Below are 27,970 nucleotides of genomic sequence, written 5' to 3'. Positions count from 1 at the left end.
CTATTTCTTGTTTAATTTTTTCTATTTCACTTAAATTATATATGTATACCAACTACTTAGTTTTTCACTTTAGTCATTTTTTTCCAAATCATCACCTAGTGGATTCCAGTGTTTTTATTCTAGTGCAAGAAAACCAGTCATCCAGCCAGCAAAGGAGGTTTGAATAAGGTATTATACTGTAATTCAGAACTGTGCTGAAAGGCATGTCACCTGAAATAATGATATGGCTTAAGCAATTTTATCCTGTTGTTGAAACTGTAACATGAAAAAAATGAATTATCTAATACACGCCTCAAAAACAAATGCCTCTACTCAACTAATCATGCCAATAACTTTTAAGGAGAATCTTTTATCTGGTATTGCTTTCATATTAAAATGTTTAGCTTGAATTCAGGCTCAAACATCCTCAGATCTTGCAGGTAAAAATATGTATTGTTGGCAAAAGTCCTGTCCTGAAATATTGTCTGTCTTAGTTTTCAATACATTCTGTTTTTAAGATTTTTTACATTATGTGTGCATTTTGTCTTGTGTTCTGTAGGGATGTTGCTTGGTTGTGCTGTTCTGTAAGTCTGCAGATGTACACTACAGAAAACCGGTTCCTGGTGACTATGCAGCAGTCCTCTTGTACCTGAACTCCGACAAATCTTGGTTCTGATATTGTGATTTTTGTCCCTGTAAAATTATTTTGTACATGCTTTCATGCTTTTACTGTGTCTTCTGCAGAGTGCTTGCAGCCCCCAGCTCTCTTTCACAACCTAAGCCTTTCCTTGGGTCCAAGAACATGTCATTAGCAGCTTCCACTATTTCATCTGCTATCTCATCTCAGTCTAGGTATACCTACAAAGCTCATTTCTGTTTCTTTTTAATTAATTAGTTTTGGTTCTGTATTACTCTCTCAAATTTAAGGTTTTCTGCTTCTTAAGAGATTGGTTTTGTGAAGAATATTGAAAAGCCTTATGTGTTTAATGGAATAGCCTTCTTGCTTGATCATTCACATTAAAACCCAGCTAGTAATAAACACCTAGGGTTTAGTCTTAGGATATGTAACCAAAACGTCTTTTTAGATCAAAGGTATTTCAGTTGGTTAGTTTGTCCTGGTTTTGCCATCTTAAAATGAAAATACGCATCAAGCCTCAGTGAGGCCAGGCAGGCATGATAGACTTTTTTTTCCCCCTCACAGTCAAAACACAGGATCACAGTTTAAGCATCTGATGCACTTTCAAAGGACCACAGATCTCGTTTTATTACAGTCTTAGTTGTGGCTAATGAAAGACTACTGATAGGCAAAGATAGGATCTATCACAAGAAAGAATGCTGCTGTGCTTTCCCACTGCTAAGCTTTTTCTTAGCTTTCATTAACACTTTATCAAGACTAATAGAGGAAAAAGCAGTAGATTTTAAGGTTCATTATTTGAATAGAGTCTTCACAAATAATGAAAGAGTGAGTCAGCAATACATTCGAAATGGTTATTATCCCAAGTCTTTTTTACCTTAAAACAAAATGTAGTTAGGAATCACACAAAGGTGTTGCTTGAAATGAACAAAGCATATAAGTTTGAAGGCTACACATTAGAGGTAAAATAATCTTATTCAAGAGTATCATAAAAAACAGCAGTTAAGCACTAAGCACTGTTACTTGAAAGCATTTTGGTTGGTTTCACATCACTGAAACCGATGCAAAAATAAAATAGCTACAGAACAGAAGATCAGGAGAGTTGTGAGTTTTAGGATGTAAGCATGGTTTTTTGTTTCTATAATTCCCTGTATGAAGCTGCTAAAAGATAAGAAGTAAAACTAACTGTTGATGCAATTCCATATATTTGAGTGGAAGTACAATAGTCATATGTTCGGTTTCGATTACGTCATGAATTTGGTGAATGTCACCAAGAATGTTACCCAGAATGGAAGGACAGAATGGAACAGGTTTTGCAAGGGTTTTTACTGCCAGTGACATCTAGTTTTATGTATGAACTTGCAAAATTCCCAAGAGATTAGCTATGTAGGTAATTCATTATTTGTGGATATCCATCTTAAAATACTGTAAGAGGACCTAATTTTCAAATTATGAGTGCTCAGTACATCTCAGAAGTAATTCTTACACTGTCTTTTTGCTCAGTTTTGTGCTCAGATTAGGCTCTTAAATGTCATTGGTATTATTTTATCTGATGTTTGTTTAACTAACAAATCTTTTTCAGTCAGTTGGAATGATCGCATAGCTTTATGAGAATAGGGTCCTATGTAGCTCTTCTAGGAGTCTGTTACAAGTCTCTAATAACCAAAAAAAGACCCATACTTATTAAGCAACAATAATAATAACTGTGTGTATTTGAGCTTGTTTATAACACTGGTGTGCAAAATCCATTTATTTTTTTCTGAGCTCCAGAAGAGACTCAGTTTTAGTATTTCTCCAAGCTAAGGACTGAAATGTATCCATCAGTGAGAACATGAAATCAAATTCAAGTTGACTATTTTGGCCAGTCAGTGGACATCTATTTATTTCATCAGCCTATATCTTAGGACCTATATAAATCTTGATATGATAGGTGTATTTTTACATATCTGCATGAGAGATTTCCTTTGTGTTCTACTAACTTCAGTGAGAATTATACAAAAGAGCTAGTTAGTAGGTCTCACGTAGTAGCCTGCATGTAGTAATAGAGCATGTAGTACTTCTTATTTTTGCAGTAATTTCATTGAGATTAGTATTAACTTCATAAAAGGCTCTAGCTCTTTTATGAATAATTATTAGATAATGAAAAAATTTTACGTAGTGAAGAACTTTGTAGCAATCCAGAAAGATAAAATCACAGATGCGTTTATTGCATATATCACTTTCAGGGATCCATCAGTAAAACTGCAATAAAGTTTATTTTATTGCACACCCTAGATTAGAGAGGTTTTTTTTTACATTTCAGTGAAAAAAAAGTATTATTCATTGATAATTTCTGTCTAAGTACCTTGTAAGTACCTAAGTGTCTTGAATGAGAGAATATATTTCTAACTATAACAACTAATAAATTAGAGCAAGTGTAACGCTATTTCTTCATTCAGAATTATCCATTCCACTTTAATTTCACATGCCTTTCATTCAGCAAAGGGAAGCAATATGAGGCCTTGAAGCTATAAAATCCTTTGTAATTATTAATTCATTTCTAGTAACGTATCGATATAAGAGGACAGAGCCAGACCCTTTGCAGTTGTTTCCTGTGGGAGGATACGAGGCAGTGATTGCAAACTGAAGAGAGATTCTGACTGGCTAAGGAAAAAACCTTAAGCCACCCTTCAAGTCGAGCAGGGCAACAGGTTGTACAGAGAGGCAGGGAGGTCTCCATTTTTGAAGGTTTTCGAGACCACACTGGATAAAACATTGAGCAACCTGGTCTGACCTCAGAGTTGGCATTGCTTTGAGCAAGAGCTTGGATGAGAGACCTCCTGAGGTCCTTCCCAACCTGAAAGCCCCTGAGAATCTATGAAAAACAGGTGTCCACTTCAGAGAGCAATGTTTTAATCAGACTACTAAAAGCTACTGCTCATAGGCAGCAATTATCTAAGTCAGAGAGAGAAAATCTACAGCAATCAGCTTTGTGTTCCAGTGCCCTAAAATCTTACTTGCTAATGGATGACAGAGGTATCATGCTGACATATACTTTGTTATACAACGACGTTGTTATCAGCAGGTATATATTATTCTCTTAGGTAATATCTTTCCGGGTAGTTCAGTAATGCAACAAGCCTTAGAACATAAAGGCAAATCAGAAACTTGTAAGACTTGTTAAAAATTGCTTCCCTGACAATCAGGTACAAGATGCAAATTTGCATTCTGTTGGAAAGTTATGTTGCAGCTGAAATTCGTTCTTTATCTTTGTGCACTAGTTTCATGTTTGTTTATTTTTAAAACTGCCACATATTATAGCTAGTGTGGTCTAACTAAGGGCCTAAAAGGTGTTTCTAAACTAATTTATAATTCAAATTGTTGAGCATCTGATAGTTTTCATTTAGAAATCAAGCAATGCATTAGCATGAAAAAATACAGATTTAAAAGGTCTGGTTTCACCTTGACATACACCATTGGAGCATTACTGTAGTTCATATTTTATTTTGAACTAAAATTATATGGATAATCTTATTTACAACAGTATACCTGTCTTGTAAAATATGTTCAGGTAGAATGAGTCTAAGGCTGTCCCACCACTGATCCCATAGTTTGTTTTTTCTTCCTTCAGATACCTTAGAAAACGTCTATCAAGAAAATGCAGGAGGATTTCTTGATCAATGTCCTTAGCTATTTTAATCTTTTTTTAAAGCTTGTTAGGTCGGTTTTATCTACTTCTATTTCTTACTTTTGCTTTTTTGAGCAAGGCTGTATGTACACATAACAACTAACATGGGTAAAATCTTCATAATCTTGAAGAAAGATGTTTGTAGTCATTAATCTTTAACTGATCGCATTTCCCTTACTTTTAAACTCGCAATGTTAATCCTTTCCACTTACAATCTTGCTTACAAAGAAGAAAGCACAGCAGGAGTCTTTTAACTAAGCCACAAAGCTCTTTATGTGATTGGTGATTCCATTGGGAGGGTAAAAGCAGGGCAACAAGTGAGACCAGCACTCTGGGAATATAAAAGCAGGAGAAGCAATGGAGAGTCAGGATTATGGTCCTAAAAAAAGGGGTAGCTCTTGTGATTCTAGAGTCTGAATCCAAGCACTGTGTCTGTGGTAAAGGGAAGAAAAACTCTTCTCCAAAATGGAGGAAAATAACTGGTACCTGATGGGGTCCTACTGTTACTTTTGGCAAATGGGGCCTGTGTTCCTGTGTGATGTGATTGCTGCCACACATCTCTGCACTGCTCTGCATTTAGACAGGGCGCATGTTCATTCTGAACCCTCTTGTTTCTCAGATCATATGTTGTGCAAAGTCTTAAGTACTTATATTTACATAAATGAATCATCTGTTCTGTAATGATATGGTTTCCCCAAGGAAAAAAATCTACCTGTTCACCCAGAGCTATGATCAACACATAAGCAGTAGAATGGTACTGCAATGGAGAAATTGATTGTGATAGCTTGATGCTGCCATTTCAACTATTTTCTGCTTGTCCTTTCTGCGGGGTTTATCCTTGTTGACCCATAACTCTCTAGGAAACTTAGCTGAACATTGAACATTCATTCATTCAAGTTTTGCTGATACATAAATTAAGCTTATGATACTGACAAAAAGAAACTTATACGTAATTTTCTGTGATGATACAAATTGATGGGGAATGTCCAAGACTCAGTGGTTGAATTAGAATTCTACAACTAAAAAGTAAACAAAACTGGATGACAGCAGCTTACGGAGCAATATACTCAGCTCATTTACTTGTTACCCTTATTGAGGTTTCACTGTGATTCCCTGATTAACTTAAGCAAAATGTAATGTAATACTGATCTTATATCATTATAAATATGTACATGTTGTTTACTATAGCATTTACTAAGAGTAGCTCCTATTCATGAAGAAATTCACTATAGGACAAGATATCCCAATTTTCTTGGTATATTCTTTTCAAATACAACTTTTGTCTCATTTTAGTTTCAACCGGCATTCTTCCACCTCCATCAGCTACCAGTCAAAGAAGAGGTATAAAAATGTTTTGTGCAGCTACTCTACCTTGAAAGCACTTAACAGTTTATTGCTGCTAATAGGCATCTAGTGAAGTATTAACATGAAAATCTGCTTAGAAATGTTTACTTTCTTTCAACTAATAGTTTTCAGAGCCAGTCTTTAATCAATTGCCTGTCACATGCCATTGGCTGCTACAGATAAATTCAGTAAAGGTGCTTTCACTGCTTTTTATACGCCATTGCTTCCTGTTACATAAGAGCATCTTCGACACTTAGGACATCTTTTTTCTTTCTTTCTTCTTTCATTCTTTTTCTCTTTTTTCCCCTTTTTCTTTTTTTTATAATGATACGCTATTTCCTTTTCTTCAGTAAATTCTGATAAATCTTTTAACTTCACTAAAACCCTTAATGATGCAGTATAACACTTTATTTCTCTGACAAACCTTTTTATCTTCCTTACTATATTTAATATGCATCATATATTTGTAAAATATTTTATAGTTGGCTTCTAATTTTGTCATGAATTTGATACTAAGAATACAATTCTTTTTGGTATTGTTTTTGTCTTTTCAACTTATTTTCCCTACACATACAAGGAAATCTGGTAGCATGGTTTTATCATGCTATTAGCTTTAAAAACAAAAAACAAAACATTTTTCTTCATGGCAGTCTAAGTATCAATAACCTGGCTCAGAACTTCTTTGTGTTTTGTGCATTAAGAGATGTTGAAATGAGTCTTTACACCAATGGCCCTGCACCCCTGGAAGCAGGCTTTCCTGATTGTGTGCCATTTTCAGATTAAGGCTGTATGACACACATGATTTAAATCTTTTAATCCGCATAGTAAATATTGATCTCTGATCCTGTAAAGGTAAGTATGTGTTTGTTTTTTTTTTTTACTGGTTTTCTGGCTAGTTTACCTTGAACAATAGATTTTTAAACAAGGAAAAATCTTTAGATACTGCATATTTAGCTAAAGGCATTTTAATAGACTTGTGTGAAGTCAGCGTACGTGAAGTATCACTCTTCCTCTCTGTGCTACAGTGAGAGGAATGATTCTCTGTCCAGTGACCCCAAGTACAGTCTGTTCTTATGCATTATAGATATGGAGGGACCAATAGGAAGTAGATGTTCTGAATGGAAAGTAAAAAGTCTTACTGTGCTTTGGTTGTTACAAAATCATGGCACAGTGCACAACAGAATTTACAGTAAATACAAAATCAGTGAAATAGTTTATCTTGGAGAGCCTGTTGGGCCCAAATGGGCCCAAATCCAGCCTTAAATCCTCGACTAGGTATAGAAATAACTAGCTATCATTATTATAGCAATAGCAATGTTTCTAGGTCTAAATAAATAAGCAAAATAAATCAGCTTGAGGCAGCAATGCTCAGCATACTAGATCTGTAGTATAAGCACTGTCAGAGCAGAAAAAAATGGTGTTTTCAGGATAGTTTTGTTATTTAAAAATCAAATCAAAATTTTATGTTTGTAAGATTTTTTAACCGTTACTGGAAGGAATTTGCTGGTTTTGTCACAGGTAAAAATTATAACATGCTCTCCAGACTGAGTCTGTTTCCATTGTCAGAGAAAGTACAAGCAAAGATTAATCATTGATCTTGCAAAGCAGGACATTTCTTCTCTTCTTGTGCTTGCGAACTGTCTCTTACAGCCAAAGATGCTATAGAAATAAATGATAAAATCTCAGCACAAATAGATAGGTATCTAGCTTATTGAGACAGTGAAACGGAAAGGAAAAAGAGTAAAGCTATGTTACGAAGGTAAGTATAAAAGATGTTAAACACTGAATGGTTTCTGTTACTGCAGGGATCTCAGTATCTATCTGTTGCCTCTTCCGTGTACTTCCTTATTGCATTGTCTCTTGCTTGCTTTGTTTGTTATGCTCTTTTAGCAGTCTGTGAATCAAAATTATTACAAATAGAATCATCAAATACAGCCATCGTAAGTAACAAGCAAATAGAAGAGGCATTTACTTCTATGTGCTAATATAATCAAACTCAGAATCACTATTTGAGCCATAAAATGGAGAAAAATGATTCCTTATTGATGTCTGGAACCCCGAGCAAAGGTTTTTAGTCAAGGAATACAGAAATCACATCACAGTATTGCATATCATGTGCTTTTCAGTTAGCTGAATCCAAGCATTAGAAAAATTAACATAAATTAATCTCAGTCTAAGAATGGAAAAGTTTCAGAAAACTTTTTTTTAAAGAGCATTCTAATCTTTTTGAAATGAGTACTCTGCTTATATAACCAGTAGTTAGTAATTAAATTCCATAAATAGTGCTTCTGAGCAATCTTTTTAAGTCAATGAGAAATCCCCCATTGATTTATCTTGGACAAGAACAGGCTTGTTGGCTTGTAAAGGGCCAGAAAACCAAAACTTTTTGTGCGTGTTCCTGACGTCCGATCAATTCTTAAACTGAGAATGTCTTTAATAAATTTGTCTTATTCCTTCAGTAAGCTGTCTTCTGTGACAAGAGCAATTTGGCATTATTTAAAACCCGTATCCAGCTAGTTTTTCTTTCTGAAGAATCATCCAAGCCTTTCTTAGCAATGATTAATGAATCTCAAAGTATTCTCTCTGTAGCTCTCAAGGACGATACCTTTGGCATACTATGGAAGCTTCCAGATCTCTTGATTTCCTAATCAGTAACTTCTGCTGTTTATATATGAAGTTGCTCATACCTTCATTTTGCTTTTAGAAACACAACCCAGTCATATACACCAATGCCTGTTTCTGCAAGCTATGGTGAAAGTCCTGCTGCTTCTGCTGCTTCAAAACCAAGAGTTATCACTACTGCCAGCATAAAGCCCTCTGTCTACCAGTCAGGTAAGGAGACTTAGGAGTACTGAAATGTATGTGCATTTCTTTTAGAAAAAGAGTGTGTGCATTTTTGCAATAGGACACACACACATCTAAAAAGATTTATATAGATGGAATCAAATGCTGCTGGATTGTTAGATTTGCTTCAGCTTCAGATCAAGGATTACATTGTATTATGCTTTAGAGTGGAAAATGTGAAACGGAGGAGGAAGAAGAAGAAAAGCAAGGGAAAAGTCTCTAAGAACAATGTGTGACCCAACTTTTCCAAAGAAATGCATTTGTAAAATAGCCTAGCGCACCCTTTTAGGAATCCCAGGGCACTTCAGAATTGATAAACTATCTGGAGAATGTATATGTCAGGAAGGAGATGAAGTAAGTGGAGTAGGCTATTTGCAAAATAGATAAGGCCATATATTGAACCTCTAAAATTCAGGCTTATATTTGGAATAAAGAATGACCTGTTAAAATACTTATGCTTCCGTTTCTCACAGATTCAATTACTGGAGGAATATGTTTGATTATTCATTTGTGCAGAAAATATGCTCCTTGATGTTATTTAAATCCCAGTTGAATTAATGTGTTACAAATGGAGTGAACTTCCAAAACCATTGATGACCAAAATGTGAACCTTCAAAATGAACAAATTACATGAGGCAACAATATAAGTCTAAATGCTGTTCTGTTTCAAATTAAGTTTGTTCTGACCTTAGCAAGAGAACTAAAAAGTTTATTTATATTTTGACAGTCAAGTAAATATGAAAAGGCCAACAATTCTAACAATCTTAAACTGTTTTTTTTCTGTAATGCTTTGTATCTGGACCTACTGAAATTAACCCGTTAAATTTTAAAAATTAAATGTTAAAATTTTACTTAGGTATAAAACAGATTGATTTATCTTTGTATTTGATATAAAAAGGTGGAAAAAAAGCCAGTTTGGAGCTTTAACAAGCTATTTAGGGGTCACAGAGTCGATAATTTTCACTTTCTCCTCATTTGATTTTGGTTAGGTGTGTCAGCATATACTATTCTCACTGAAGTCAAATGTTATTATTTCTGTGGTGCAAAAGAAGGAAAGATGAGAACAGAGGATTTACTTCAGTAAGATGGCTCAGAGCAAACTGTGGCATGTCCAAGTATCTCCTAAATAAACTGATTAATATCAAATCACACACTTATTTGGGGGGAAGTGTAAACTGGTTTACACAAACCTGCCACAGAAATAAATTAGAAGGTATATCTATTAAGGAAGAAGCTAACTGTTGAATTTGACTTGGAATAAGAGACAATGTTTTTACTTTCCACTGTGATGGGCATCTTCTTTGCAATACCTTATATCGCTGGTTTTGACCCCCTTGCCTCACGATGATGGCTTAAAATGCACAGTATGGAAACTGTGTTCTGCGTTACTATGTATACAGTGAACTCATTTCAAATGTATGTGTTGTCTGCCTGCATGTGGGAAATTCTTATTTTGAAGGCACAACAAAGATATAATGTATTCCAGAAGACAAGAGAAAATTCAGAGTAGTACATAATGTGATAAATTACAAATGCAAATGACAGTAAAGAGTTGCCAGAGAAAGAAACAGTAAATCTCTCTGTATTTTTTAGAAGTTTAGAATAAAATAGAGTAGTTCAGTTGGAAGGTACCCACAAAGATCAAAAAGTCCAATTGCCTGACCATCTCAGGGCTAACCAAAAGTTAAATTACTGAGGGTATTGTCCAAATGCTTCTTGAACACTGGCAGGCACAGGGCATCAAACACTTTGTTGGGAAGCCTCTTAGAGTGTTTGACCACGGTCACGGTAAAGAAATTTTTCCTCATGTCCAGCCTGAGCCTTCCCTGGTGCAGCTCAGTGCCACTCCCATGTGTCCTGCCATCAGTGACCAGGGAGCAGAGACGGGCACCTCCCTCTGTGCTACCCCCCCCAAAGGAAGTTGTAATGAGAAATTTGAGATGTACAGTAAGGGATTCTAAAACACCTTTAAAATTAAACCCCAAAGTGACAGACACATGAGGTAACAGGGATTTTATAGGATATTGTTTTTTTGTTTGGTACCTTTTTCAAGTATTATACATTTAGCATAGTAGCACTTCAAACTGGTTTCGGAATGTGAGCTGTTTCTAAAAGACAGTTTCAGTTCTGAGCAACCACAAACTTGCTGCTTGGGAAGAAATAGAGTAAAAAGTGTTTCCTATGTTTCCTGTCACTGACAGATTAGAACCATGAAGGCTGTTAAAAATTTCCTCATCCAATTTTGTCAATGCATATAAATTCTCCTGCAGTGTAAAATGCAACCTTGTTCTGAGAAGACCAATTATTCTCAAAGGATGACATATGAGACCACAAAATCCACCTTTTTCTTCCAGTCTCAGGCCTTTGTACTAACTGCACTCTCACTTTAGCAAATATTTTTTTTAGATTTCTGTTTGTTTAAAACCACTGTGAGAAAAGGCTGAAATAACGGATATAACTATAACAATTTGCAGTGGAAAATTTAGCAAAGGGATTCCCTTATGGTAGCCCTCAGTGTTAATGGGAATGAAATGCCTTACTTCCCTTAATACTCCAGGCCAGCAACTTGCAGATTAAAACACCTATCAACAGCCCCATGTGTACAATATCCAGAAACCCAAATTAGTTACTAAGAAGGTCTACAAGACAATTTTAATATGGCTCAGATTGAGATATAAGGGGACTAAACCTTGTTTACACTGAAAATGATCTCAAAATGAAACTGCATTGCTGAGTTTCTTGCTCAGATGGAAGTATATCATTAAGTCTACCCTATAAAGCGAGGAGAGAGTAACATTTTGACTAAGCTAATTCTGCTGGAAACTTTCTGCTGCTAAAAATCTTTTTATTTTTGTTCCTATGGAGAGATCTTTACCCTTCTCTGTCCCACAAATTTCGTAACATGTTATTAACAGGCACATAATTTATTTTCTGAACATGGGCACTAGATGGCAGAAAGTACTTGCATCTTCCAGCTTGTACTTCCCCCCAGACAACAATAGTGCTTTCATATATTCTGAGCAGTGTAGTATGTCAAACTAAAGCATTTGGGACTATCCAAATCTTTACATTACTATATGAATCTTTGGAATTTTTTTTTTTTCTGGAAGGAAAATATCCATTGACAGTAAATTAGGAGCTGATGAGAAGAATTCCGAATTCCTGAGTAGCAAGGAATCAGCTTTTTCCTATGGCTGTTAAGAGACCTCTTCTACAATTCTCCCAGGATAACAATAGTCCTATTGTTTCTCTCCTGCTATGAGAGAATCTGAGGGCTCAAAGAAACCAGGTGATAGTGTTTGAGTTACTGAATTGTTTAAAGTATTCACTCTTGAACAGTTAAGGGTCAGCTGATGGAATACTGATATTCTGAGAAGCTGTTCTCTGATATACTGAATGTTAGTGCTTGTTAGCAGCAAAGAGCACCTCTTATCTGCTGCATATATGTTGGAAGACTTCAGAAATACATAAACATGCAAGGTGAATTTATTTGGCAGTAGCTACTAAGAAAAAAACTGTTCATAACAGATTAGAGATATAAGATAGTAAGATAATAATTCTCTTTTAATAACAATAGCTAAAATCTCATAGTTAGTGAAAGAGTTCTAATGTATCACAATGAAACTATTTTAAGATAATTCCAGCCTGTTCACATGGAGAAAATGTGGTAATAAATCCACCCTTTAAAATTAAATGATAATGGCTGAAAAGTTAGTTAACTATGGAGAAATCAGAGCAGTTGCAAATGCCCAATATTTGTCATTTTTCAATAATTCCCTTGGCATCTTCTTTCAGCAACTGGGGGAAAAAAAAAAAACTGTTGCTTTCCTTTTACAGTGGCAAGTGGAAAAAGTAGTGTAAAAGAAATAGATGAAGGTAGAGAGAATGAAAGACAAAGACGCATTCCTAGCGTTTATCCTTCAAAGGAGTCTAGATTAACCTGAACCCAGATAAATCATATGCTGTCTACAATGGTTGGAATAAACAAACGGGGAAAAGTCAAACAGAACATTGATATTATGAGATGTAGGATGAAAAAGTGGAAAACTGTGAGGTTGTAACCTGAACTTACTAAAGACAATCATTAAACAACAACAACAAAAAAAAGACATAAAAATGGCACCTGGCCTGCATTCACTTCTGGATCTCTGGTTTTGAATATCTGACCATTTTGTTAAGCCCTCTGTGGTATACAGTGTCTTACTTTGCATGAACAAGAATTGGCTCTTGGGGGAGGGAGAATCCTTTCACAAAACTGAGTGAGCTAGAAGTCACCTTATTTAATTACAGAGCCTCATAGGTAGGAGCCTTTTGAACTCACCAATTAGAGATGAAATATTGCCTTATAATTTTGCCTAGCTTAATACCATAGTACATAAATAGCAACAGCCCCAGGGTTTAAAGAGATTGGATATAAACTCTCTGTTCTGAAATCTTTAAATACTGTTTACCATTCCCAAGTGAAAAAAGAAGCCTCAGGCTAAGGTGGGATACAGTTTTGTGAAACAGAAAAATTGTTGATGCTGTAGTATAATAAAGTTTTATCAAGAAGGTGCATTATATTCAACTGTGAACTCAATAAAAAGAATAAAATGAGAGATCACTAGGGTGATCCCAGTAGATTCATATGTATCTGCTTCAAGCATGCCAATAATCAGCTCATGTTATTCTATGTGGTAGAGTGTGAACTAACGGAGGAATGTTAAGTAGAACATAATCTTATCACCACTTTTTTGTCCAGAGAGATCTGTCTGCATTCTGAAACCTTTTCTTGCTCAGAAAAGCTTTTTTACCTGCAAGCCCCTTAAAATTATAAATTTTGTATTGGCACTGTGATTTACTGTGCAGGAGACCTGGCTTCTGTTCCCAAATCCACACGCTCTGATTTGGGCAAAACACTTCAACTCTCCAAGCTTCTGTTCCTCCTCAGACTGACAATCCTTCACTTGTTTTCTTTGCAAAGGAAAAACTGCTTTTAGTGCTCATGTACTTGGCAAAGTGAGGCAGTTTCTCAGGCAGTAACTTCAGTCCTACACAATGCTAGATCTGATGTTTTGAAAAGAGCAAGGGCAAAGGGAAAACTCAGTATGTACAGGCTCTAGCTTCTGCTTATTTTTGTGTGATAAAGCTCCACCCAAGATTAAAGCCTGGTACATACAAACACAGAGGCAGTCTCTGCGCTGAGGATTTTATCTGATAGTCGAAGGGTGGAAGAAAGGAAGTATATTTCTATTTCATACATGGGAACTGAGGCACAGAGATACTACACTTTGCTCAAAGTTATACAGGAAATCTGTGGCAGAGCCAAGAACAGAACTGAGATCGGTTATAACCACAAGCCTGGCCTTTTTCTAAGTGCCGCTGCCTTTGTCTTGCTGGTCATGTGAGCTGAATTCGCTCCCTCACTGTTGCTTCCAGTGCTCTCTATCTTTGTGCTTCGTGTGAGCCTATTTTTCTTCAGAAAATAGGAGTATAACTTTCTACAAATGATAAATAATAGTGACATCTGTGGAAAACACTGCATTTTAATGCATATAATGAGATCAAAATTTCAGCATAACTTCTTATTGAAATTATGGGGAATTCTGTCCAAAACTTCATTACGTGATCTGCTCTTTCAATTTTAAACCTATCTTAAACAGACTACACAGCGGCCTTCTAAATTATCACAAAATTCTCATATCCATTCCTATTAGAAAATGAAGAGAGATCTTTGAAAATGGTTTCCATAAAATCTGTAAAAGCCAGTAGGCAAATATTTCTATAATGCACATGGATTAAAAGCCAGTGATTGTGCTGAAATCCTTGGCTTCAGTCCAGAATTAATGAATGATAATAGGACAGACTATAATTAATCGTCATCTGAACCTTTGGTTATTGTTTTGCTATCAGAAGAGAAGACTTTAAAATACTTCTTGGTTTCTTTTGGCATACTTAAAACAGCACCAGCACCAGTTCATTCCTACACCCCTGCCAACACTGAGCCTGCAAGCCGCCCTCCCTGGGTAACGGATGACTCCTTTTCCCAGAAATTTGCACCTGGAAAAACCACCACCACCATCACAAAGAACATCCTACCAAGGGGTGCTCCAGTACCATCTCCTGCCTCAACTTCTGCTTACCCATCTCCAGTTTCAGCTTCTTCCCAGGCTCCTGCAATAGCCCGGGGAACAATTCAGAGGGCTGAGCGTTTTCCAGCCAGCAGCCGAACTCCTCTTTGTGGGCATTGTAACAGCATAATTCGGTAAGGTCATGAGGTTTCGGAGAGGGATGAAGCAGAAAAGAAAATATCACAGGGAGACTGGTTATTGTATGTTAATATATAGTACCAGAGCCTAAGACTCAGTTAAATTACCCAGCAGGGATGTCTGTTGTCTGCTTCATTAATTTAACATTTCCAGAACTCATTTAGCTATTGTGTGGTTCACTTTTTATCACTGCAAAGTTATACATGCTAATTGTTTGTTTCACAGATGCTGTGGCAAATCACTGTTTGTTTTTTAAACAAATTTCTGGTCCCTACAGTACTCCTTGAAGGAGGTACATACCACTATGTTGAGAGAGTTGGGGGGCAAGGGGAGCATGGTAGAGAGAAAAGGAATGAGACATCATTTTGGAACAGCAGCCAAATGTAATTGTTGCTTTTGTGTCTGGAGAAAGATAATGCCTACACTTTATTACCAGTGATTCATAGCATGCTTCTCCCTTCTCTCCCAATTCATTCTGCTGGACTAGTGCCCAGTGTTACCCTGTGGACTGCTAAGCAACTTGAAGTAAACCATGTTTAATGCAGTCTTACCCACTAAAAGGAGCTAGTTTTGTGATGTGGAACTGCTGCTTGTCGCCTTTTATATATTCTGAAATAAAAAGTCTCCAGTAATAAAAGAATGAAATCCTGATAGCTACACCTAATTACAATTGAGAGTAAATCACCAAAACCAACTTGTCTTCCATACAATAAAACATCAAGTTGTCATCTGATAGTCTGACACTTCTAGTACATGCAGGATGCAGCAGTCTCTGAAATGAAAAGAAGGCAGGAGACAGGAGCTCTCATGAGGTGTAGGTGGGTAGGTTTGGAAATTTGCCTGCGTTTTCATACTTACAAATAGTAGCTTAATCTTCTGTCTTACATACATCAGTCTTTTCCTGTTGTCTTTGCAGCTGGTCACAAAGATCACATACAGCTTTGCAGATACAAAAACAATTGACTACTTTTCCAACAGTTGTTTATAAATGTAATATACATGTCTCAACAATAATGAAATATTTTAAACAGTTGGCAAAGTATTTTAGTAATAATCGTGAAAAGTACCATTTCTGGTCATATTTTCTTTTAAATATGTGCCTTCATAGTTTTTCATTGCTTCTTATACATGGATGCAGTATCTAGCAAAATGGGTTTGTAATCAGTATCACTCAATACCTTTTCAATACAAATCATGTTTGTTTACAGGGGTCCTTTCTTGGTCGCCATGGGTCGCTCTTGGCACCCAGAAGAATTTAACTGTGCTTACTGCAAGACTTCCTTGGCTGATATGTGCTTTGTGGAAGAGCAGAATAGTGTGTACTGTGAGCGCTGTTATGAGCAGTTCTTTGCGCCAACCTGTGCCAGGTGCCACACCAAGATCATGGGGGTAAGCAAGAGAACCATTTCTCCAGCTACATGGTTCACTGAAAATAGAAATAGGGTCACTGAAAATAGAAATAATTTAGACTGTAGACAATGAATGCAGATATTTAATTATTTCCCTTTTGGATAATAATTTCCTAGGCTGTTGATAATTTCAGAATGAAAAACATATTTTATAACAAATTTTATGTATCCAAAATCAGGGATATTTCTGTACTTTATTCAACTCTTAGAATGTGTAATCCAATTACCATCTCTCAGGTGTAAATACATAACACTTTCTGGATTGTCCTTTGCTATCGAACATACAGCATATTTCTCTTATCTATCTTTTCCTTATTTTTATGTCAGAGGGACTTGAACAGGGATGTTTTTATACAAGACTTAGTCTAAAGCTCCATGGAGAAGTCAGGAATCTTGAAGAGGCCGATTGCTCTTGCTGCACCTCACTGTTAGCTAACAACACAGCTGCTGAGAGGGATTCTGCTGACCTCTTCTAATTAAGAAAATAAAGAGTAAATAAAAAGATCTGAATTCCAGAAAGGCAAAAATAGATGCCTCTTTTTTTCTTAATATACTCATGCCTAGATGCAACTAAACATGCTCTACACATACTGCAGATGGTAATGAGGCTGGACTACCACAAGATACTTTTAACAGTGTGTTTATGCATGGAGTTACAGCGAATATATGATAAGAACCTCTTAAATGAGGAAGCAAGAAGTACCACACTGGTATTTACTGCTTAGCTGTAATCTTTTGATATCTGTCTAAATAGTGGTATTGACAGAGTAGATGCTTTTGCTTTTCTCTGCAACTGCCAATTAGGGATGGCAGTCTTAGACATTTATGGTGAAGCTCTGGCTCCAACCAAGTCTTGTTTGCTGCAGCAGTAGGAGTAATTTTACAGCAGAGTACTGACTTAACTTATCTAATTAATGCTGGCACAAATCAGTTCCCCATTATGGATTTTCATCAGGAAAATAGCAAAGATGCCAGCTGCCTCTATTTATATTAATAAGATTTCTCAATCTGTTTTTTGCTTCTTAGCTCAGTGAGGTTCATAAATGGATCCAAACCTATTTATCAGTGATAACTGTTTTGCAAACAGTAACAGAGGTTAATGAATCTCAATGGTGATTCTCTAATGAGATATATGGTAAACATAAATTAGACAATTTTGCCTATTCACTGGATTGAAAGCATGGAAATAGATTTCAGTCCCTTCTGTCTTAGTCAATGGAGATTTAAAATTGCTCAAAAGAGAATCAGAATCTACATATTTAATCAGAAGCAGCATAAAATTAGATGTAGATTCTCAGCTGCTTTAAATCAATATTTCACTGAAGTTAACAAAGCTAAATAAAATTACTCCAGTTGAGCATCTGGTCCTTTGACATCTGGACAGAGATGCACTGTCAAGCATACTCTTGGGCACAAGTACAATTGACAAATTAGCAGGTAACTATGCATCAGAGCTCAGTACAACAGCTTTTGGACTTGCAGGACTTCTGTATGACAACATAAAAATGAATACAGATTGCTCTGTACTGGATGGAAAAAAGAAACTGATAAAATCTGGTTTTTCTGCTCAAGATGCATATTATATAGATAGGACTAAAAAGGAGGTTTGTCAGAGTCTGGCTGATGACTCTATCCATGAGTTCAGGTGAACATACGAATTTGGGTAACTTACGTTCATGAATACTGTAAGCTGATATTCATGCCAGAAGTTGTTAAACCCTTGCATTGCTTCCAATCATTTATTCCTATCCCGTGTTATCCATTTCTTGGTGTTGGATAAGCTTTTGTGTGGCTGTGCACACGACTGAAGAACTGCTAAGGGTTAAGGTAGCCAGATAAAGAAAGGTCTGTTCCATGGTTTAGTCGCATAAATACTTGTTCATGAGCGTGGTATCTGTGTAGGGGAGGAAGAAGCAATTGAGCATGGTAGGAGTCTAAGGACATCCCATTTTGGTGACAAGAGACTTACAGTTGCTTTACAGCGTTTGCAATTACAGAGTATGGTTCATCACAAGCATGTGTAAAAATGTTTAAAAACTGTGACCTGTACACAATCAAGCTTTTTTTTCTGTAGAGAATGTCAGTTGCGGGGATTTTGCTTTTTTTTGTGATGAACACATGGCCTAGGAACACACATATGGACTCTTTTAGACTAATCACAAATTAAAATCGAAGAACTTTCATTTTCATTTTCACGTTAGTTTTTAAAGAGTTCTTGTGAGAGTCTTGAAGAATTGAGTACATAATCTAAGTTGCTTTGAAAACATCAGACTTAAATCACCTATCACTTGTATGCATTTCTTGGTCTTAGAGATAAAATTGTCCATTAAAACTTAATTAACAAATCACACTCTTGTATCGAAGAGTTCATAATGTTAGAACAATGGAGAAAAAAAATCAAATCTTTGTGCAAAATATTTCCTGCTACAGCAACTAGGCATGTTGATACAAACAGCTGGCTGAACTATGTTGTTTCTTTTTGGCAAATACATTGCTCTAGAAAGTTTGCAGTCCAATTTCCTCTCTCTTCCCAAAGGAGCTCAGTTTCTGTCACAGTAATTTCTTTTGAGGAGAGAAACTGGCTGATATAGAAGTTAAACATTTAGAACATCTCTGCCTTGTATTTGTTCTTCAGTAGGTAGTTGCAGTGCATGCTATTCTGCTGGAGATTTTCGTTTGTTTTACAGGAAGTGATGCATGCCCTAAGACAGACTTGGCACACAAGTTGCTTTGTCTGTGCCGCTTGTAAGAAGCCATTTGGGAATAGCCTCTTTCACATGGAAGATGGAGAGCCATACTGTGAGAAAGGTATGGCAAACGGGACACTTCTGCTTAGTAATCATGTGCTTTATGTTGTATGGAAGCAACAGACGAATAAAGCAATTGCTGAATAAAATAAAACCAGCTACCCATCCAGAATGGATCTTGCTTCCACTGTCTGCATATACAAATGTTTCCTTCTTGGTATTTTTCTCCACTTTATGATAGACTGGCAGAGTGCTGGTCTTTTTGCCTCTATGTTCCAGAGCACCTTACCTTTCATTTCTCTCCCTCCGCTTTTGCTCCTGTCCCCGTACCTTGCCTGGTAGATTCTATTCACCAGAAAGCTACCTATTACAGGGGCGAGAAACTCTTCTGGTAGTGCTTCAATACAGTATGTGTGGTTTGCTGCCCGTATTTTCTCTACTAAGTTGTTTAATACTTCTACTCCCCCCTACAATTGATCAACATATGAAAAGAGCTCTGCCCAGATGTGCAACACATGGTAGTACAGATTTTGCTTTTTGAGTGCTGGTACAAATGAACTGCTTCTTGCCAACTAAGATCAGAAAAGGTCAGGATTTCCGAAAGTATAGAAAGAGTAATATGGTTTAATAACTGGAGCTTGCCATGCAAATGAGTTGTCTGACAGGGTCAGGAAGTAGGAAAAGGTTAAACTGGTATTCCCACTGTAAGCTCAGCCTTATCCATTTAACATGCTTCTGGCCTAGTCTCTCTGGAGATGCAGTCTTTATGGTTGTGCAAATCAAATTTTACATAACAGAGTAACTCTTAGTGAAGAATGAAAATCCTACAACATGAATGACTGGGTACCTACCCTTTAAAGTTGGAGGTTTTCCCATAGCCTCTAATTTCTCTCACAAATTCCATATATCTTTTGAGTTTTTGCTATTCTTTTCCAAGGCAAGGTAATTCCATATTGGACATGATATTCAAAATAAAAATGTATTAAGCAGCCAGTATGGGGTTTCTATAACATTCTTTCTTAATGCAGAAAAAGCATAGCATTTCAACATTAAATAGATGAAATAAATGTACTCATGGAAACTTAAACTATGCTTCTACACCACCCTTAAAGTTAACACTCACTGGCCATTAGGTTGTGCTTTGTATGACCATATTTGTCCGTATAAATAGCTTCCACATACATTAAAGCTAATGTAAAACTAATGTGAGAAACATAACTTTGAATTTCATGCACTATTTACGCTTGTTCTCTGTGTTTGTGATGACAGCTTGTAGTTCTGTACTGACATAGGGTGTTGCACTGAATTTGTATTTAAATAATGAAAAAAGCAGCTCTAAAATTTCATTTTGGGAGGGGTTCACTGAATGTAGTACGAAACTCTGGGCAAAAATAATAAAAAATATTCACTGGAAACTTTATTTCTCTTGGGTGTAATATGATTATGGTAAAGAATTTGTTCTAAATTAATTGGTTGTTTTTGTTTGTTTGTTTTTAGATTATATTGCTTTGTTCAGCACAAAATGCCATGGCTGTGATTTTCCTGTTGAAGCTGGAGATAAATTCATTGAAGCCCTTGGACACACTTGGCATGATACCTGCTTCATTTGTGCTGTAGGTTCTATACCAAATACTATCTCATTTCTTTATACTTTTATCATAAGTTGTTAAGTAACATCAGAAGATCTGGAAGCAGAAATGACTAACATATGCCTGAGGATGCAGAGGGATTGAATTTCATTTTTTACTTGCAGATGGAGTGGAATGGGAGTCATTTCTCTTCTCCTCTGTAAACTTGTATTAGAATTATTAAATTTGACCATCACAAGTGAGTGCTTTTTAATAAAGCATGCAGTTTTAGAGAGTCTGTATGTACTGTTACATATAGCACTATTTGCTATTATTCTTTCCAGTATTTACCAAATAAATATAAATCAGGATATAGAATAAATTAAAACCATACTGAAGAGGATAGCCATAATTTTACAAAGCAGCACAGTTTACAATTCCATTCAGAATGCTTGATGAAACTTGCAACAAGGAGTCTGTTTAGAGATAATGAACAGTAATGAACAGAGAAGTTGGTCACACTCTTCAGACTGTGGTGTGCATACAGCTGTATAGTGTGGCCGTATTCCCACAATGCGCACAAAGTAGTAAAAGCCGTATGATAAATGGTACTTTTCATATAGATCTCATGCAGCTGTGCTGCTCCCCAGTATATTGTTCCTAAGGTAGTAATAGTTAGAACATCTAATTAGCTAAAAATAGTATGTTGGCCACACCACAAGTGAGAATTTCTAACATTTGTTGAACTTTAAAATTCAGGTTGAAGAGGAGGAAGTATAAAAATGTTCATAAATATCTTAGGCTAAGCTGGCTACCGGTCTTTCAAGGGTACATGAAGCGAGTAGCACAATGGTGTTCTGTGAATATGGAAATATCTTTGAAATTCTAACATAGAAAGCAATACCAAGACAGCCATTTTCCTTCACAAGCTAACAGATATTAGTCACTTATAAGACGCTTTACCTGAACACTTCCTGTTCTTTTTTGCTTGTTCATTTAACTGGATCCTTATGTATTTATTTAATTAGTAACCCAGTTTTTAGCAGAGGTGAAATCTGTTTCATTAATGCAGTTCTCACAGCTGTTTTTGCAGGAGCTAATTTTAGTTTCAGTCAGCTAAAAGTCATATGCAAATAAACAAGTGACCTTTTCTGATATGCTTTTCCTTATATCCATTCACATGGTTTTCCTTCCACATGAAATGGCACATCACTGAGGTCTTAAGCCTGCCATAAGCATTTGGGACAATGTCATTATTCTTGCTCCTAGATTCTGATGTACTGACTTCCTTAAGTGGTTCTGGTTAACTCTGACCTTGCAAGTGGTGTTGCTGTGCCCTGTGTGGATATCCATACAATTCCAGGGCAGTTAAAACTGATCTAAATCTGGGCTGCCCCGCCCTCAGCCATGCATTTTCACATGCTTTATGTCAACGCTGGCACTTATGCAGCCAGGCAGTGAATTCTATTGGTTGAAAAAGAACCTGGTAAGAAGTAATTTGTTTTCAGTGCTATCAGCTGTCTGAATGATTCATTCCTTGATCACATAAACACCAATATCAGGACAAAGTACCGAGGGGAATGAGTATTTGTTGGTACCCTGGCAGGGTGGTACCCCTGGGGCCACAGTAGCTAACCAGAGCTGTTAAAAATTGTAAAATTGTACATTACAAGGATCAGAATCCAGGTCTTAAAGTCTGAGCCAGCTGCATATGCTTGAGTGTGCCACTATTCCTTGAGGTCTGCATAGGCACTATGGATATGCCATGCTGAAGACGGTTAAGCGTCCAGATTTCATCTTAATGGAAACTAGTGAACTTAGTGGATAGTGGTGGAAGGAAAATACAGAGGTGAGAGCTGATGCAAACCAAGACCTAACTTCAGCATGGAGTAGGAAACCTGCCAGGGCGTGCACTTTGACCCAGGAAATCAAACATACTTCTGTATTGTGTTGTCTAGACATAGGCAAAGAAATGTGTGGGCAGAAAAAAAATACAGTTCAAATTGATAATCACATCTCTTTCTTTTTTCTCCATTTCTCTTTCTCTCTCTCTCTTTTTTTCCTCTGTGATTTCTGATTGTGTTTATTATTAACTCTAGGTATGCCACGTGAATTTGGAAGGTCAACCATTCTACTCCAAGAAGGATAAGCCACTGTGCAAGAAACATGCCCATGCCATCAATGTTTAAAAAAAAGATCTGGAAGTCAGTAATGTTGGGAAAAAGTGATGAGTAACTGGGCAATTACAAAGTTGATATCCATGACTAGCATTTCTCTTGGTAAAAGCTAGGAAGTTGATACTTCTGAAGTTTAATTTTAATCTCTTTCTTAGAAGCAGAACATGCATTTGCATGGTTCATACAAAAACCTACTGAATGAATAATCAAAAACAAAAGAACTAGTCCATTTGAAAATAGATTATTAGTGCAGCAGTTTGGAGAAATATGGATTAAAACCTGTAATATAAAATGTAATATAGAAATACAGTTTCAAATGAACTACCCACAGCGGTTTTACTGCTTAGACCACACACTAGTGTTTAAGAATAACAGGAAAAGTCCTTTTTATAACAACTCATTTTCTTTCCTACAAAGAATGAGTAAGTGCTACATGAACAATAGTATGTAGAACCAAAGGCCATAGCTTTCAAAGGGAAATAAATAGGCTAGGGTTTTCTCTATGAAAAGTGTGTGCTATTCCATTATGTTGTGGTGCTACCTCATAGCATCAAATACTTTAGATTCTTTCAAAATAAGAAGTTTGCCTTGAATGCATATGTAGCTGGGAAGCCTAGGAGCCAATGACTAACTTAGTTTGAGAATGAAGTGGAAACAGAATTAATTAACTCCTTCCACACCCCCGTAAGATTGAGAAAAGCAAGTTGGGTCAACCTTGCTAGTGCACTGGGCTTTTACGTGGGTGGTAGATACCTCACTTTTAAATCATAATGTAAAAGGACAACTGGCTTTTCCAGCTTGCTCTTAAATTGAATGGAATAGGGCTGGCTGAAAAGGAAAAATGGCTATTAATTCAAAACCAGATTGCCTTTTCTCTTGTGGAAAAAAAAATATGGAAAGTTGCTTTGGTTTCTAATTCCCATTGATATCAGTGGGAAATTGGAATCTACATCTGGATCTTCACATTGATTAACAATGATGATTCACTTCCATTTACTACAACTAGGAAGTGGTAAATAGCTTGCAAAAGCTCCCTACTCTATCCTACAACTTTCAAGTTGCTCAAACGTTCATCAAACTTTTTTTTTTTTTTTTCAGAAGAGCAATACTTGTAGTACTGGTAATGATTTTGAATTTTTAATTTTAAATATCAATGACTTTTGCATTGGAGACAACAGTTATGTCTAATAGAAAGTGGACTTAAAATGGAAAGCCTGATCACTATTCAAGTTTTATTAATTTGTTTAAATGAGAATTGTGATTGTGTGTTGACAGCTTGTAGTACTGACAGTTTTGAATTAGTATTGCTGAGGCTGAGTTCTGTGGGCCACATTCTGGTGCCACCTGCACCCTCTTGTACCTTCTGTTTTGAGTAACCAGGAATGACTTGGCACTGTCTGCCTTTTCCCTCCTATGGGTAATGCCCATTTTAAGAAAATAGGTCTTTTTAGTGATGAAAAACTATCCAAAGCTTTGGGGAGAAGTGGGGGAAGGAGGAAATAGAAGAAAATTGGGGTTCTAAAATGTGAACTAAGTTAGCTTGGAGGCAGTCCACATCTTGGAAAAAAATAACAACCTAAACTGCCTGTGGCAATTCTGACATGTATGACCTGAGTTTATTCAGTAGGTATCATAGTTCTTACTGATCTTAGCAGTGATCTGATCTGAGTGCTACAGGGTCAGATTTTTTACGCATGAATTATTCTAAAATTACGACATTATATGCAAAGCCTTTTGTTTTTCTATAGCAAACACATTTTCTGTTTTCAGTCAGTGCTGGGCTGGTTTAAATCTGGTTCCATTGATCACAAAATCCAAAGCTCTGGGCTTATAATATTCTCCAGAAGAATTAACTGTAGTCGTGGAAATTAAATAATGATCAATCATATTTAATTTCATTAAATACCTTTTTAAAACTGTGAGACAATTCTATATTTCCTTTTAATTTTTGAATGCCATCAACAAAATGGTGTGAATTATTCTCTATTATTTAAGAGAATTTTTGTATCAGCATATTATATACTAAGACTGCAATGAAGATGCTCCGTAGGCAGATTTCTGTGTTACCCACTGACTGGGACTAGTCTCTTACTATCAACATCAGACTCTCAAAACAGGGAGTCAGACTCCTTGGCAGGACACAAAATACTAGGGCATGTGACGCCTCAGGAGTTTTATGATCTAATCTGTGTGTGTGTGTCTCCCTCCCTCTCCACCCTCAGTGTCCCTAAAAGCTCCCTCTGCTGTCACTGTTAAGGAGTGAAGGTTGTAACTACGATTCTATCATAACATTTTGGAGATGGTCAGAGAGGAACAGATGCAGCTTTGGCAGGGGTACAGTCTGTGCAGAGATGGTGGTAGGCTGCAAGGCTGGGACTGCTCCTTTTTTCTCCCTGTTTACAAGGAGATTGCCAGCTGAAGTGGCCCAGGTCAGCCTGTGCGGAGCTCAGGTGCACAGTGGTGTGGGACATAGGAGGACTTCCATCAGGGGCAGAGGAAGTGAGGCTTGGATCAGAGAGGGCAGAGCACCCACAGCAGCCAGAATGTGGGGGCTTGGGAGGCCTCTAGTTGGGTGTGGAAAGGTGAGGCGTAGAGGAGATCGGGAAAGTCCTTACTGAAGCTGGGGCTGGAGGAAGGGAAGAGCTAGATAAGGCCAGTTGCACGAAGTTGACATATTAGATACTCGGGGTGGGGCAGAGGGTGAAAGGGAGGAATGGCTAGGATGATGTGCTACAGTCAAGGAAAGGTCTTGTAGCAAGAAATTAGGGTACAAGAAGCTCACATATGAATGTATACAGAAGGGGTGAGCAAGAAAGATCCAGGATCCCACCTAGTAATTTTGAAGTCAGCAGTGCAGAAGGGTGAATGCAATATGTGTAAGTATAGCTGAGCTAGCTTGCAGAGTCCCAACAGAGAAAATGTAGCAGCACAGACTTCAGTGGGAGCTGTACTAACTTGACAGAGTCCTGAAAATTTCCTTGGACAGCTAATCTGCACTGTAACGCATGCCCTGACTCCAGCTGGTGTCTGAGCAAGTGAGATTAAAGCTAGTTTACATATCGCCGTATGAGGTACAGTGATATCTCTGAGTGAAGAACAGAGATACCCTGAGGATTATCATGTAATAAATATCCTGTTTTGACTTGTGCTGCTTCATAATATGGTCCAAAAGTAGGCAATCCACTTACCTGCCCTTGATATCTATAATAAAATATATTTTTTGCACATATGCGAACCAGAAATTTGTGAATAGTAGTACAGTATTTTAACTTTCACAGGGGTAGAATCCCACCTAACTGCTGATACTCTTCTGCCACATCTCACCTTTGTGATATGGGGGGGAAGATGCATAGATAGATCTGTAATTCCAAATAGGGCCCTGCAACTATCACTGAATATAAATGCTGTACAAAAATAGTGTTTGCAAGATGAATAATGTGTACTTGTTTATGTTTTATGTCTTGTAACTGATGCCTGGGATAAGTCGTAAGTTCCTCTAAATATTTATATTCATTCTAATTAACATGGGACTTTACATAATAAAATAAAGATCCTGGACCTCTGAATGATCAAATAAGAAGCTGTCTTTTATCTAATTAAAAAGTGTTCAGTTTCTTTTCAGTCAGAGGCTTCAAAAATGATCTTAATGCTTTTTCTCTTTTTCTGCTGTTTTTGCAGAAAAGAGTAAATTAAACATTTCCAAAGAAGACTTTGCTTTTATTATCTGAAAAAAAGCAGAACACTGACCTGACTTCTTTTACATGTTAGTTTTTAGTGTATTGGATTCACACATAGCACATTTCTAAAATTAATTTAAAACAAGGAAAAGTATTTTACTTTGGTCCTTCAGTGGTCAGCACTTTGGGTGAAATGTTTTGTTAAAGGCTATTCATATTTATGTTTAATAATGTGAATGTCCACAGCACTGAACACACTTATTAGTGTCTAATGCTGGGCACACTAGTATTTATTGGCAATACTTGTCTCCAGGTAGCAGATATTAATCTGTTTAGTATTTATAAACATTGGAATTTGAAACTGAGTGATTTCCTGCCTGCAGTGATCATACTAGAAGTCTAGGTTTTATAAAATATTGACATGTCAACTTGATGCCACAAGTGCCCTTGCTTTTAGATACATATTTTTCTTAAGTTCCTAGTTATTTCAGAAACAGAATATAGCATGGTTTATGAGGTGTGAGTAACTGTACTCTGCATGGATTATCTGTGCCAACATGAATAAAACAGTCTAGTAATAAAAGAAATGTACAAATACATTTAAAGGTTTATGATTTGGGTATATTTATTAATATGGCATGTGAACAGCTGACAGCTTTTAGTTATGTAGTACCGACAAGAAAGCGTATACAAGGTTGTATTCTCTACTTCAGATTTGAAAATAAAAGTAAAAGCATTGGTTTGAACTTTATTGTATATCAGTCTTGAATGTTTTATTAACCAAATTATGCTGTTTTAAACAAATGTTAGTGTGCTTAAAAGATGTAGTGTACTAACAGTACATGTTGTAACTTAGCACGACTTGTATATTCACAGACCTTATTGTGTCAACAACTACTGTTTATAGTAACTTTACAAGGAATGGGTAGCTTCTGTCTTGGGTTACATGGATGCATCTGAGAACAAAGTTTGATTGCCTAAATTCAGGTGGGTGTTCTTCCGTTTCTTAGCAGAAGTGACTTTAAATAATATACAAAATGCTTTAAATGTTCTCATTGAACTCTAGTGCCAAAAAGTACTTCCAAATGAAAGGATATCTTCGTATAGCAGCATGGCTTATTAGAACAGCCATTTTGTGCATTCCTAATCCACACCCCTCAGGCATGCGGTATTTTTAAAGGTACAACTAATTATATTAAACCTAATTAAAAACTTAGATAATAAATGGACAGACTTGGCTTTCGATGGCGTTTCAAAGTACAGCGTAAGGAATTGCAACTTTGCACACTCTGATTTTATTTTATACCATAATTTCTGTTTACAGTGTGCTTAAGGTAAAACACAATTCATAAGAATGACTAGAATGTACCCAGTTTGCTGTCAGTTCTGAATTGCTGTTTTTCCAGATTGTCTGTTCTGACCTTTAACCTTTGCACTAGCCATTTGTGCCTAAACAGTGCACCATGATCCCAGGAGAGTTCAGCTGTAGGAAGTGGAAGCAATAGAGGCACAGTACTATGCCAGCTAATAGGGTGCAAAAAGTGAACAGAGCAAAGTTCATTAGAGAAGGACATGGTTCAAAATAGCTTGACAGGTGTTGCATTAAGAGCTTCTTAATAGAAGAGAGATTATACTTTGCTCTGAAGAAAATGGTGATTTCAAAACTATAGGCTTTG

General features: G+C 36.6%; 1 protein-coding gene across 11 annotated transcripts in view; it reads left to right on the top strand.

Moving 5' to 3' along the window:
• LDB3 (LIM domain binding 3) overlaps positions 1–27,053 on the top strand; it is a 121,687-nt gene extending 94,634 nt beyond the window's left edge. For 5 of the 11 annotated variants that reach the window (XM_040563362.1, XM_040563356.1, XM_040563355.1 and 2 more), the window contains 8 exons: positions 724–831; positions 5,574–5,621; positions 8,329–8,456; positions 14,412–14,712; positions 15,925–16,105; positions 18,813–18,933; positions 20,370–20,485; positions 22,540–27,032. In XM_040563362.1, coding sequence (XP_040419296.1) covers positions 724–831; positions 5,574–5,621; positions 8,329–8,456; positions 14,412–14,712; positions 15,925–16,105; positions 18,813–18,933; positions 20,370–20,485; positions 22,540–22,629 — 1,093 coding nt within the window. In that variant the 3' untranslated portion in view covers positions 22,630–27,032. Of the gene's footprint in view, positions 1–723; positions 832–5,573; positions 5,622–8,328; positions 8,457–14,411; positions 14,713–15,924; positions 16,106–16,452; positions 16,705–18,812; positions 18,934–20,369; positions 20,486–22,539 lie in introns of those variants that run through there. The other 6 variants (XM_040563365.1, XM_040563363.1, XM_040563354.1 and 3 more) reach the window with 5 other exon arrangements.
• Positions 27,054–27,970: the final 917 nt, after the last annotated feature.

This window comes from Cygnus olor, chromosome 7 (assembly GCF_009769625.2).
Source record: "Cygnus olor isolate bCygOlo1 chromosome 7, bCygOlo1.pri.v2, whole genome shotgun sequence".
Lineage (NCBI taxonomy): Eukaryota > Metazoa > Chordata > Aves > Anseriformes > Anatidae > Cygnus > Cygnus olor.
The sequence above is the reverse complement of the archived record's forward strand: the minus strand, read 5'-3'. Positions and strand labels throughout refer to the sequence as shown.